Source organism: Lipotes vexillifer, unplaced genomic scaffold (genome assembly GCF_000442215.2).
Source record: "Lipotes vexillifer unplaced genomic scaffold, Lipotes_vexillifer_v1.1 scaffold1201, whole genome shotgun sequence".
NCBI classification, from domain to species: Eukaryota; Metazoa; Chordata; class Mammalia; order Artiodactyla; family Lipotidae; genus Lipotes; species Lipotes vexillifer.
The window spans coordinates 1,146,790-1,159,486 of NW_006783542.1; the positions used below are offsets into that span (position 1 = coordinate 1,146,790).

The 12,697-nt window shown below is 60.0% G+C and overlaps 1 protein-coding gene across 1 annotated transcript in view; it reads right to left on the bottom strand.

Moving 5' to 3' along the window:
- CACNA1S (calcium voltage-gated channel subunit alpha1 S) overlaps positions 1-12,697 on the bottom strand; it is a 63,672-nt gene that overhangs the window by 45,528 nt on the left and 5,447 nt on the right. Inside the window, exons 3-5 of the mRNA XM_007456136.1 lie at positions 3,519-3,658; positions 1,386-1,528; positions 1,102-1,254 (exon numbers count right to left, since the gene is read on the bottom strand). Of these exons, the coding sequence (XP_007456198.1) occupies positions 1,102-1,254; positions 1,386-1,528; positions 3,519-3,658 (436 nt within the window). The remainder of the gene's footprint in view (positions 1-1,101; positions 1,255-1,385; positions 1,529-3,518; positions 3,659-12,697) is intronic.

Consider the following 12,697-nt stretch of genomic DNA (forward strand, 5'->3'; position numbering starts at 1 on the left):
AAAAAAAAAAAAAAAAAAAAAAAAAAAATGCCCAGACTCTATGTGTCCCCTCGTTTCTCATTCTTTGAACAGATGTAGGGGCGGAGTTTTCCAGATCCCATGTGACATGTGATGTCGCAACAGACCGAATGCAGCGATGGGAGAACTCGGCCGACATCCACTAAGCCAGGTCAGTAAAGAGGTCCAGAGAACACGTAAAACGGTACCACTCTTGTCGCCAAACATTTTTCGTTTGGTTTGGGAAAATAAAGTTATTTTTCAATAATTTTTTTCAACTTTGAAAAAAGTATATTCTTTATGTTAGTATGTCAGTGGTCTATTACTGTTCTCTTTAAAACGAGTTAATAAATTAATACTATGGCATTTTTCTCGGTTTTCATTCCCAACACCGTACACATCAACAGACAAAATCTATATAAACAAAAACTCTTTGGGACCCTCAATAATTTTCAAGAGTGCAAAGGGGTCCTTTTTGTATTTTAAATTAAAAATTTTTTTTTTTTTGGCCACACGGCACACAGGATCTTAGTTCCCTGACCCGGGATTGAACCCACGCCCTCGGCAGTAAAAATGTGGGGTCTTAACCACTGGACCACCAGGGAAATCCGCCAAAGGGGTCTCGAGAGCAAGCAGTTTGAGAGATGCTGGCTTAGAAGGTGTAGCTCAAGTTCGTCCAGGTCCCAAGGTAGCTCATGTCTGACCACGGGCCATTCGGCCTTCGGGTGCCTTCTGAGTCCCATTCAGACCCCACCCTGTGGCCCCTGGACTAAAAGCTAAGGCTCCAGCTACAAGGCAAGTACAGACAGAAATTCGGGCTGATCTTGAGCGTACGTCTCAATCCACAAGTGCCCAGAAAGCCCAAGGACACCAGCCTTATGTGGGGCAGGGCTGCTCAGAGGAAGAGCCTGACCGTTCACCCCCCTTGCCCCCGACCCCAGAAGAGCTGTCTCCCCCCGATCTCCCTTGTCCAGGAGAGACCCATCCCCGAGGTCGGTGGATGGGGGAAGCAACGACCTAGTCCTGGGGCTTCTCCACGGCTGGGTGAATGCCCCTCTCGAGACGTCCCCAGACCTTCCCGACACCCCGGCCCGGGAAGCTCACCCGTCCCGATGAAGTAACAGGTCTTGTGCATCTTGCCCTTGAAGAGCTCCAGCCCGATGATGGCGTAGATGATGGCCATGAAGAGCACAAGCAGGGCGATGCGGAACAGGGGCTGCATGGCCTTGAAGACGGAGTTGAGGACCACCTGCAGGCCTGGGGGCGTGCGGGCAGGGGGAGGAGGACGACTTAGCCCCGGTCTCCTGGCCCCTCCCTCGGAGCCTCTGCCACACCAGGGTAGGAGGGGGCCCAGGACTGGGGCGAGGGGGAGGGGCTCTGCCACCCACTGGGCACCCCGGACACCAGCCGGAGCGGTCTGAGCACGCGGAAGGCCCTCAGAGCCTTGACGTCCAAGCCGGCGCCTTTGCTGCTCATCGGGGCTGTGTTGCTCTGGATGACGTTGACCTGCTCCAGAATCACGGTGAAGACCCTGAGGAGGACGAGAGGGGGAGAAGGCGGCCCAGCGGGCAGCTAAGCCTCTGGCCCGGGGCTCAGGGGCCCCGTGTCCCAGCCATGCTCAAGGTACCGGTGGAAAGACTGGGGGAGGCGGCAAGGTACGGTTCATCAGCCGCTAGCAGCTCTGCTTTGGTGACGGCCATCTGGGGAATTTTGGAAAAAATCCTGAGGCCACGTTCAGGCTCAGTAAGAAGAGTGTCAGGTCCTGGAGGGGGCTGAGATGCTGGTGCCACGGGCAGCTACGGTCAGGCCGGGGGCTGAGCACACCCCGTGGTGGGTGGAGGGTTCCAGCAGCCCACACTCGCGGTCGGAGGAAGGGGGAACGCGGAGAGAGCCCGGAGCTGGTCCTCCCTCGGGCTCTCCTTCACTGCGTTTCTGACAAAGCCCCTTTTTGGTCCTTCCTGCTCTCGCGTACTCAGATTGCCATTATCCTTTGAGGTCTATCTCAAGTCCTTCTTTAGGAATCCTTCCGTTGACATCTGAACCCCCTGGGCTGCACCGCGTGTGAAACAACGGGGCGCTGTGTGGCCTTGTTCTGCACAGACTCGTGGCCTCCAGCCAGGCAGTCTGTCAAGGGCAGAAGCTGATTCACAGAATTCTCTTTGCCCTGTTGTGCCTAAAGCAGCACTGGGCAATTAGTAGATAAGCAATATAATTTTTATTGAGTGGGAGGGCAGCCTAGTGGTTAAGAGCAGCCTCTGGAGCGAGAGTGCCTTGGTTTAAATCCTGGCACCGCCACTGGCTGGCTATGTGACTTTGGGTGGGTTGCTTGACTTCTCTGCGCCTTACCTTCCTTAAATGGAGAAAATAAGAGGATTGCTGGGAGAATCAAAGGAGATGGTACATGTTAAGCACACAGTAAGTGTATGATAAACGCTGCTGTTATAATTAGGTCGTGGCTACCAAATCTTATGTTATGGGCTCAACCATGCTCCCCCCCACTGCAAATTCGTACGTTGAAGCCCTAACTTTTGGGGCCTCAGAATGTGGCAGTATTTGGAGATAGGACCTTTAAAGCGGTGATTCAGTGAAAACGAGGCTGTTCAGGCGGGCCCTAATTCAATCTGACTGGTGTCCTTATAAGAAGAGGGAACTTGGGCGCACACCCAGGGTGCGTGTGGTTGGAGGAAAGACCATGTGGGGACACAGCGAGAAGGCGGCCGTCAGCAAGCCGAGGAGGGAGGCCTCAGGAGAATCCAGACCTGGCCACACCCTGATCTTGGACTTCCAGCCTCCAGAACAGTCAGAAAATACATTTTTGTGGTCTCAGGCCCCCAGTCTGTGGCATCTTGTTATGGCAGCCCAAGCAGGCTCAGACAGGTTATTAAACATCTGTTCTCATGGACCCAAATAACAGGTGCTCAACACATGTCCATGGAATAAATGAATAGATGATAATAAAGCATGAGAAATTTATGAATGTCCAGAAACTGCTCGGCACTGGAGCCACTCACACGTTTCCAGTTTTGTGTGAAGAGAATAAGGAGGGAATTCCCTGGTGGTGCAGCGGTTAAGAATCCGCCTGCCAATGCAGGGGACACGGGTTCGAGCCCTGGTCCTGGAAGATCCCACATGCTGCGGAGCACCTAAGCCCGTGCACCACAACTACTGAGCCTGTGCTCTAGAGCCCGTGAGCCACAGCTAATGAGCCCACGTGCCACAACTACTGAAACCTGTGCGCCTAGAGCCCGTGCTCCGCAACAAAGAGCAGCCCCCGCTCGCCGCAACTAGAGAAAGCCCGCGCGCAGCAACGGAGACCCAACGCAGCCAAAAATAAATAAATAAATAAATTTATTTTTTAAGAAAGAGAGAGAGAGAATAAGGAGACTGGCGGTGCCTGGCTGGGGAGGGTGTGAGCCGCGGGCGCCCCCGCCGCCCCCGGCCCACACCCCTGCACCGCTGCACCTGCCTCCGGGCCCTCGGGCAGCCCGCTGAGCTCAGCCGCACCCCCGGGCCTCACTCACCCCAGGAAGACGATGATAAAGTCCAGCACGTTCCAGCCGCTGCGCAGGTAGGCGTCCTGGTGGAACAGGAGGCCGTAGGCGATGATCTTCATGGCGGCCTCGATGGAGAAGACGATGAGGAACAAGAGCTCCAGCTTCTCCTGCGGGGGGCGCAGCAGTCACACCACGGCCCCCCCTCCGCCCCCTGCTCCGCCGCTCCGCGCGCGGCCCACCGCGGCCCGCGCCGCCAGCTCCCTCCCCCTCCCCCCCACGCCGCGGGTGGTCCTTCCCCGGGGGCCTCTGCTATTTCGTGTTCCTCCTCCCACTTTGTCTTCTTAGCTGATCCCTAGCTGGAAATGCCACATATATTTCTGTCTGGTTCGTTTCCTACCTTACGCACTACAGTATACACTTCATGAGGTGTGGGGGGGGTTGTTATTTTTTTTTAATGACTTCACTTCTCAGGCCTAGAACTGGACCAATGAATGAACGGTCAGGGCAGCCCCCCGAGTGGAGGCCCCCAGATGGCTCCTGTTTGGGCCGCTTTCTCCTCCCTCATCCCGAGGACTCACAGTAGCAGGTTGGGGGCAGTCCTCGGGACTCCAGCTGCGCCTCCCGGCTGGTCAGGGTCTTACCTCTCATGTACTTTTCTGTAACCCCCGGCCCACCCCAGCTGCCCACACCCGCTGCGGCCTGCAGGCAGCCACTTAAAGGGCACAAGCACCGACAAGCCGGGCGGGTGTCGGGGGTCACTGTGCCTGGACGAGGCCCCACAGCTCGGAGGACAAGGGCTTCGGCTAGCGCCCCCTGCAGAGGCCTTGCCCACTCCCCCAGGCCCTCCCCTCTAGGCCGGCTCTCTCAGCCTCCCATCCTGGCCCGGTCACCCCGCCCCGTCCTCTGGGCCCAGGAGAGAGCTATTTCCGGAGAAGCAGGTCACTCTGTCAGAGCTCCAGGCTGACGCCGCTGTCCTTGCAGCCATCCCAGCCAGGCTGGCGGCTTCTGAGAGCTCTGTACGCGCACCCTCACCAGCAAGCCACCCCCGCAAGCCCGCCCCGCCCCAGACCGGGCTGCAGCCCTGCAGGACCACAGGAGCACGTAGAGAGAACTGGACCACCGTCCTCTGGACCTCACAATCCAAGCCCGTGTCACCGTCAGTCACCCACCACCACCCCAGGAAGCCCGCCACCACCGGGCCAGCACACTACAGAGCCATCACTGTATTGGGGCCACCCCGCTAGTAATCGGGAAGAGAATTTAACTTCCGAGTGGGTAGATGTGGAAAGCAAGGGAAGAGGTCGCCAACGGCTCGTTACTATGGATCTGGTCCCAGAACCCTCCCAACTTGGTATTCAGAGCATTTTCCTGAAAGCAAGATCTCCCTTTGTATGTTGAGGGGGAAACTGAGGCATATATGGGCTAAGCCTGCTTTCCTTAACCTGGACCCTACTCCTTTCCACCAACTTGTAATTCCAAAGCTTTCTCCTTCCTCCAGAAAACAGTAAGGTAGGGTTAGAATGCAAAGCAGCGCCGTTCCATTCAAGGGCCTGTGTAGGGCCACCGGTGGGAATTGGGGCAATCGCTCCGCGGAGAGGCCCTGCCAAGGGCGTCCGGGCGGCCCCTGCGAGGGCGTGGGTGCAACACGGCCACGGCAGGGCTGAGGGGGGCGGGGGTCCCTTCCCCCGCAGGGCAGGCTGCCCGGGAGGCGGACACAGCATCAGGAGAGAGGCGGGAGGCGCGGAGTGAAGTGGAGTCAGTGTGGAAATGCCCAAGTGGCTGCCACCCCAGGGGCAAGGCAGAAGTGGGCTTGAGGGGAGGGAAAACAGGGCCCAAAATAACTGCCGTGCTCACAGGCCGGGCGGCCGGCCATGTACCCGGAGGGCCGCCCGCACCTGCCCCTGCCTGTCCTGCTGCCGCCTGGCTCCCAGGGTGCTTGTCGAGGGCCCTGGGGTCCCGCAGGTTTCGTGGCCCGATAGCGCCCCCGGCCTGACCCTGGAGCACCTGGAATTAGAGCACACTGCGTGGGAGCCCTGCGTGCGCACACCCCGCACCCCCGCCCCAGGAGAGGCAGGGGGACGTGTTCCTTCCCGGGTCACAGAAACTGCCACCGCTGTCACCTTGGGTGGCACCCGAGCCCCTCGGGCCTGGGCTCTTTCCCTGGCTGCCGTGGGCGGCGCTGGCTGTCTGTCTGAGATCCACGTCATCAGCCTTCCCAACCCCCCACCGCCCATCCCCTCTTCCTTAAGCTCCCTCCTCCAGCGGGCAGAGAGAAGCAGGGGGTTTCGGGCATAGCGGTTCTCTCGGCAGCTCTGTTTCTCTGCGTGAGCTCCTAAGCCTCCGTGAACCTCAGTTTCCTCGTCTGTAAAACAGAGATGACGATTGCTCCCTGCCAGAATCAGCGGAGGACAGGAGACCGTCGTGCGGGAGCGTCCACCTCGCCGGGCCCCTCCCGACGCTCAGGGGGTGACAGCCTTTCCGCACCACGTGCTCTGGTTCTCGCGGAGCTGTGGTCCGAGGCCTTGTCTGGGGGCAGCTCACAGGCCTGGGCTCTGTCCGGCCCACCTCTAACCCAACCAGACACTCCTTGCCCCAGAGCCTGCTCCTCCGAGGGGTCTCTGTCTTGGCCAATGGCACTGAGTTGCCCAGCGGGGACACCCGGGGTCTTTCTGGACCCCTCCCGCTGCTCTGCCCTGGGTACCTCCACCCACCCAGCCCAGGCCTTTCCGCACCCTAACATTTGCTGGATCCGCCTGCACTCTGCACCGGCCGGCCTGTCCCCCAAACTCGCAAGCCTGTGTCCCCACGCCTCCCCGGCCTGCACGACCCCCTGACAGCCCCCGGCTCTCCCGCTGCCCCAGTCCCGGCACCCCTGCCCACAGCGGCCCCTCTGCCTGTGTCCCCAGGTCCATCACCCAGCAGACCTGTCAACTGCCCAGATCCCTCTGAGCCCCCAGGGCGAGCTCCCCCCGTGTGTCCCGCAGTCCCGGTACCACTGTGCTGCTCCCCACCACCCTCCGCCAAACTACAGCCCCCAAAGACCACGAGCGGGGGCCCCAAGAGCAGGGGTCCCCCTGGTTTCTCTGCCACAGGACGGAAGAGGTGACATTCCCCCAACGGCAATGGGAGCTGGGCGGGGGCCAGGGGCACCCGCGGGCAGCTTCCTGAGTCTCTGATGGTGGTGGCTAAGGGGGGGACTCCCCCAGCCCACCAGGCAATGATGCTCAGCCTGGGCACGGCTCCCCTTCCACCTCCGAAGATCTCTGGGGCTCAGGGCTTTCACCCTTGCTGTTCCCTCTGCCTGGAAGGTCCTTCCCAGACAGCCCCACGGCTGCTGTCTCCTTTCTTTAGGACCCCAACCCCAAAGTTGCCAGAGGCCCTCCGGACCCCTCCTCCCCCCCGCAGCTGTATTCTTCCCCTGCTTGGGTTCTTTGTCAGAAGCTGTCACTGCTTGCCGTGCTCTGTTTCTCTCCTTCCTTTGACTGTCCCCCCCGACCTGAATGTACAGTCTAGAGCCTTTGCTGTGTCACCGGCGTCTAGAACCACGCCAGCCACGTTGGGTGTCTGATGCGTCAGTGTCCCTGGCGCTGACCCACTGTCATCACCCTGGGATGAGCGACGTAGAGGCTCTGAGAAGCAGCATTTGGGAGCCATCAGAGCGACGTGCCGCACCCTCCAAGCACGTGGGTGGATCACAGACCAACGTGGGCTGTGAGTCCCACACGGCACAGGCTGTGACACGGTCCCACGTAGGAGGACAGCTGGTCAGCCCACGGCTGGATGAGATTTAACAGCAACAAAGCGGTTCTTCCTCACTGATTTTCTGTGGAGCTCTGCTCTGGGGCACACAGTACTGCCTGGTGCACAGTAGGTGCTCCAGAAGTGTTTGTTGAATGAATACACAACAGAAAATTTAACCTCTGCTGCCACATACCTCAAAAGCAGGTGTGGCCTCACGATCTCTATTCCCGAGAAGGGACGCTAGACCCCAGGCTCTGGATCCAGAGCAGGGAAGACGTGCCTGCTCCGGCCCCCCCCACCCCGACCTCGAGGGAGGACCATAAACCTGTCTGTCTCTGAGGCGAGGGCTCCGATACCAGCTCCCTAGAAGGAAGGACCTTAATTACCAAACGTCCCTCCACAGACAGGCCTCTCACTGGGCCCCTGGGGCCACGCTTGGCCGGAGGTGGCCCTGGATCGTGACCCTGACCCACAGGCCTTGCACCTGCTTCTGGCGGCGCTGGAGCCGGACCCTCCCAAAGTCCTGGGCTGAAAACAGCAGGGCTCAGGCTGCATCCGCCCCGCTCACTGCCTCGATTTTCGGGCTGAGTCCTCTCTCTCCAAGGGTCAGCCACCCTGTTCCGACTGCTCACCCACCCTGGCAGGCCCCGGGCTCTGTGGGGAGCGGGTGGCAGTGGGCTGGGCTCCCTCCAGGGGCCCTGCTCGGCCTCAGTCTCCCTGTCTGACTGCAGAGGGGCCGCACTCCTGCCCTGGGCACTGGGACTTGCCCGACAGCTGGCCTGGGCACCAGCCTCCCAGCCCCCCGCAGCCCCTTGGAGGGCTCTGGGATCTGCAGCGTCCACAGAAAACCCTAACAGGCTGGTCGGGGCAGGGCTGCAGAGAAGCCACAGGCAGCTGTGGTCACGGGTCCTGGGAAGGCGGCCGGCCCATCCCAGGGCTGAGGTTCCTTCCTTAGGGTCAAGGCACTGTGACCTGTTAGGACACAAATCTTACTGGCGGGGGAGGGGAGTGGCATTCCACTCTATTTTTTAACTCTTTAAGGCACGTCTGCTTCAATGAGCCAAAGTGGGTTTGTTTGAGGGTCGGGGAGCTGGTGCCTGTAGGGGGGTGGCCCGTGGTGGTCCCCGGAGCCAGCGCTCGGAGCAGGCTGGCAGGCACTGCTGCCATGAGAGGCTTTTACAAGTCAGTGACTGTTTCCCTCCTGGAGTCATCCCCTGTCTCGCCCCTTAAGCAGATGCTGGGCCCTGTGCCTCAGGAGAGGTTTGGAGGCAGGTCCCAGATGGTGGTTTCCTGAGGCCCGACCCTGGTGTGGGAGGCATGGTGGCGGCATCTCCCCAGCAAAACAGAGACTCACCCCAGGGTTTGGAGGTTCAAGGGTAGATCGACATTGGGCCTGCTTCCTCAGAGCACCCTGAAGATGTGGCTGGGTCTGGGAGAGGGCCCTGAGGACCACTGAGAAAGCAGGGGCCAGGCTTGCCAAGGCCTCCTGCTTCCTGAACATGGAGACAGCGGACGGTGGCCTGGGGAACCATATGGCCAGAACAACGTGGCCTCGGACCAGCTGGGCGAGGCCCTACAGCCCCTGCTTCTTGGTGCTGCCTGAGACCTGGGGCTGGTGCAGCAGGATGACCAGAGAACAAGGCTGACTGAATTTCTCTCCATCCCAGAGGGATGTGGGCTTAGGACTCCAACAAAGTTGGTTTCTAGGAATAAAGATGGTACTTCTTGGGCACCCCAGTAGCGGGCTGAGCTTCACCCCTGCTCTGCTGCTTTTCCTACGTGCAGCTGAGGGAGGTGGGGCTTGGAGGGGAGCGGGGCTCCAGCCCACCTGCCCCTACTTGGCCATCCGCGTCTCGGGGAAGCCGGCCTGGTGTCCTGTGACCGCACCACCCACAGGTGTCCCGGGCCCTGGCATCTGCCTGCATGGCCCCCTGAGCCTCCAGGTCTGGAAAGTGACCTGTTGGAGTGAGGAAAGTGTCTACACTTATCCCGGTGAGCTTCTCACCCAAATGAATGCGGCCTGGGCAGCCTTTTCCACCACCCTGCCGTCCCCCCGTCTTCCCGCAAGGACACCAGCTCCCATAGGTCCGGGCGGGTCAGGCGTGCGGGGCAGTCCAGACAAGCGAGCCAGCGGAGCTGAGGGTCGCAGAGGGGGAGGCTCTTCACCTGGGGCGGGGTGGTGATGGCGGAGGAGGGAAAGCGGGGAGCCCACCTGGGAGAGGGTGGGAGATGGTACTGTCTTGGGTGATCGTGGTGACAACAGCTCTGGGTCATTAAGCTTGTGTGCCAGGCCCTGTTCTAGCCACACACACACAGTTCATCCTCACAGGGACCCTGAAGGGGGGCACTCTTACCCCCATTTAACAGATGCGGAAACTGAACCACAGAGAGGTTAAGTAATTTCTCCAGGATCGCTTCTGAGTGGCAGGGCCATAATGTGAATCCAGGGTCCGTGGCCTCAACCACGCCATGCTGGGAGGGGGAGAAAGGGCACCCAGGGACCCCTGGAGGGGCTCATCGGAGCCTGTCCCTCGCCCCCCAGGCCTGGGCTCAGAGGGGCTTGGCTGTGGGCTAGGAGTACTGTGAGGGCAGAGAGGGGACAGAACGGCCACCTGCTCCGCCATCCCCGTGTGCCTGTCAGACACTCGCCACCATGACGGTCCTGGGAGGACCGTGCCCCAACTCGCCCAGGCACAGAGGAGGGCGCTGGGGCTCACGGCCCGGAGAAAGCTGCCACCAAAGGCAGCCAGAGGCACTGTGGCTGATTGAAAGCCTGTGCTTTGCCAGGGCTCCCCCGAGACGGACCGGCTTGGGCCAAGCGCCCAGGGCGTCTCTGAAGGATTTGTTCATCCACCGTCTTGGTGCCTACGCGGTGCCTGGGGTGAGGGGTGCGGGTGAGGGTGGGGGACTCTGAGTCCCCTCGGTGGGAGAGGGCAGGCTCCGAGTGGGGGCTAAAAGCCAGGCTCTCCTGTCATTTTGCCAGAAGCTTCTCCGGTGGCCCCAGCTTGGACGCCTGTGCCCTGCAAGTCCTGGGTCTCTGACGGGCCAGGCCAGAACTGGGGTCCTTCCGAGGGGAGGTGGAGTGGGCTGTGGCCTCAGCAGGCACATTCCAGACCCTAAAAAAAGACAGCGCCCTGGATGCCAGAGGCGTAGACAGCAGCAACTGGAGCCCCAGGAATGTGCAGGGGCTGCGGTCTGAGGGCAGGCAGGCTTGGGAGGGAGGGAGGGAGGGAGGCCCCGGAGCGGAGACAGGCCCATCCAGTCCCGCCGGCCTCCCCACGCCTGCAGCACCAAGGCTAGCTTGACCCGTGCTACCAAAAATCCTTTAGAACTCGGAGATCAGGCACCGTGTCCTTGTTGGAACCTTTGCTAACAGGTCTGGCCAAGGAGTCTTTCGTTGTCTAGGGCGGGTTTCTCAGCCTCAGCACTCCCCGCATTTGGGGTGGACAGCTCTTTGTTGGCAGGCGCGGGGCTGTCCTGTGAGTTGCAGGGGGGGAGGTGTAGCAGCATCCCCGGCCTCTGCCCTCTAGACGCTGGCGGTACGGTGCTCGGGACACAGGCTCCTCCCCAAGTTCCAGGCACCGCCAGATGCCCCTCCCTGAAAACCACTGACCTGGGGGCTGTACCTTTGTTTGAGTCTCAGGATTCTGCCCAGTAGAAACACAAGTGGTTTCTGCCTGATAGAAACCGTCATCCCATGGCCACACTTGCATTGCCCTGTAGCTAGCTCAGTGTGCCGCCCGGCAGGCAATCTTAGCCTATGTCACTTTTTCTCCAATAGCATAGATTCCTGTCTCTCAAATTCTCTTTGAGCCAACTCTACCCTCCTCCTTGTTCCGCTACCCGTTGAATTAACCTCTGACATGCGTTCCTTCTATATTTTAATCAGTTTTTACTTTTAGTTTGTGGGCGGAGTGATAGGTAGATCATTTCTAGCCTGTCCCAAGAACTAGTAAGTGGTCACTGCTGTTGTTTTTCCACGTGGGTCCCCTCAGGCTGGCCCAGGCTGGAAAGGAGACCCTCCCGAAGGTTTCCTTTAATTAATTCAGTCAGGGGGTCCCCCAGGAGCAGGGCTCCTTCAGGCCTCAGGGAGCAGGTAGCCCTTCGAGGGGTAGAGCTGGACTTGCAGGGTCCTGGTCTGGGCTGGGGGCCGGCGCCCTGGGTACTGGTCTCAGCCTTCACCTCCCTGCCCTTCGCGTGCCCTGGGGCAGCTCAGGGTCTATTCCATCCTCCTGCTTCCCTGACACACGGTGCTCCTTTGTGACCGGAGTCCCCAGCGTCCACTCGGCTGGCAGAACCCTGGGACAGCTGTGTTAGCCACTGGTCCTGCAGGCCTAAAGCAGCCTGCTCTCTGGGGCAAGTAGGGGTGGGGCTGGATCTCAGCATCTGTCCTGGCCTGGACGGGCAGCACCTCCACAGTCAGGAGAAAGTGGGGTCTCACGCAGGGCGGGGCCGGGACCTGCTGTCCTGGGACCCCGCCCCCCAGGCCGCCCCCTAGGGGAGCAGAGACCGCCCTCCTCCTGTGTCCCCTTCTGATGTCCGGGGAGCCACACCCAATGCCCCACCGAGGGTACAGGCCTGCCTGCGGAGTCCACTGGGCATGCGCTGTGCCTCAGTTTATTCATCTGTAAAAGGGAGAAATATAATAGCACTGCCTTGTGAGGCCGCGGTGGGCATTGAGGGGGATAATGCACTGAGAGACGTCAGAGCAGCGCCTGGCGTGGGGCAGGTGCCCGACGGCTGAGGATGAAGATGGTGACGGTGATGATGACGATGGTGATGATTGGCTAGAGGATGGGGCCGTTGGCGGGGTCAGGAAAGCCCTTCAGGTGAGTTGGATGTTGGAAGGAGAGGCGATTGGGGCCAGATGGTGGGTGGGCTGAAGGAGAATTTTTTGTCTGAAATAATCCTGTGGTCAGAGTTGCTAGGGATTATACCCTTTGACTCTGGAACAACCTGGGGTCTCTGTGACCAGGGGCTTTGTGGCTGGGGAGCCCACGCCGAGGCACTGTGACCCCCCGCATAATAAAGATTCCTTGTGTCGATAGACAACGTGGCATAATTTATAAGGGCTTGACTCATCCAGAACCTTCTCTGAACTTTACGGCGTTATCCCCATTTTACAAGTGAGGGAACTGAGGGCACAGAGAAGTTAAGTGACTTGCCCAAGATCACACAGCTGTAGCTCCAGAGCCCATTGTCTGAACCACCATCGGCTTCTCCAGCCAGGCTGATGCAGCTTTCAGCCTCAGTGAGAGCTGGGGCGGGGGGGAAGGAGGAAAAGCTCCCGGAGGGGCCCCCTGCCCCCCAGGGGAGATTGTTCCCAGGACAGGTGTCGAGGCTTCCCTCCCATGAGCGAGGGTGCCAGCTGCCTCGAGTCTGCACACCAGGCCCCTGTGGGAAGCCTTTCTTGCCCCCTGACCTTTCCCCCTTCACCCCAGCTAGTCTGCAGTCACCCAAAGTGA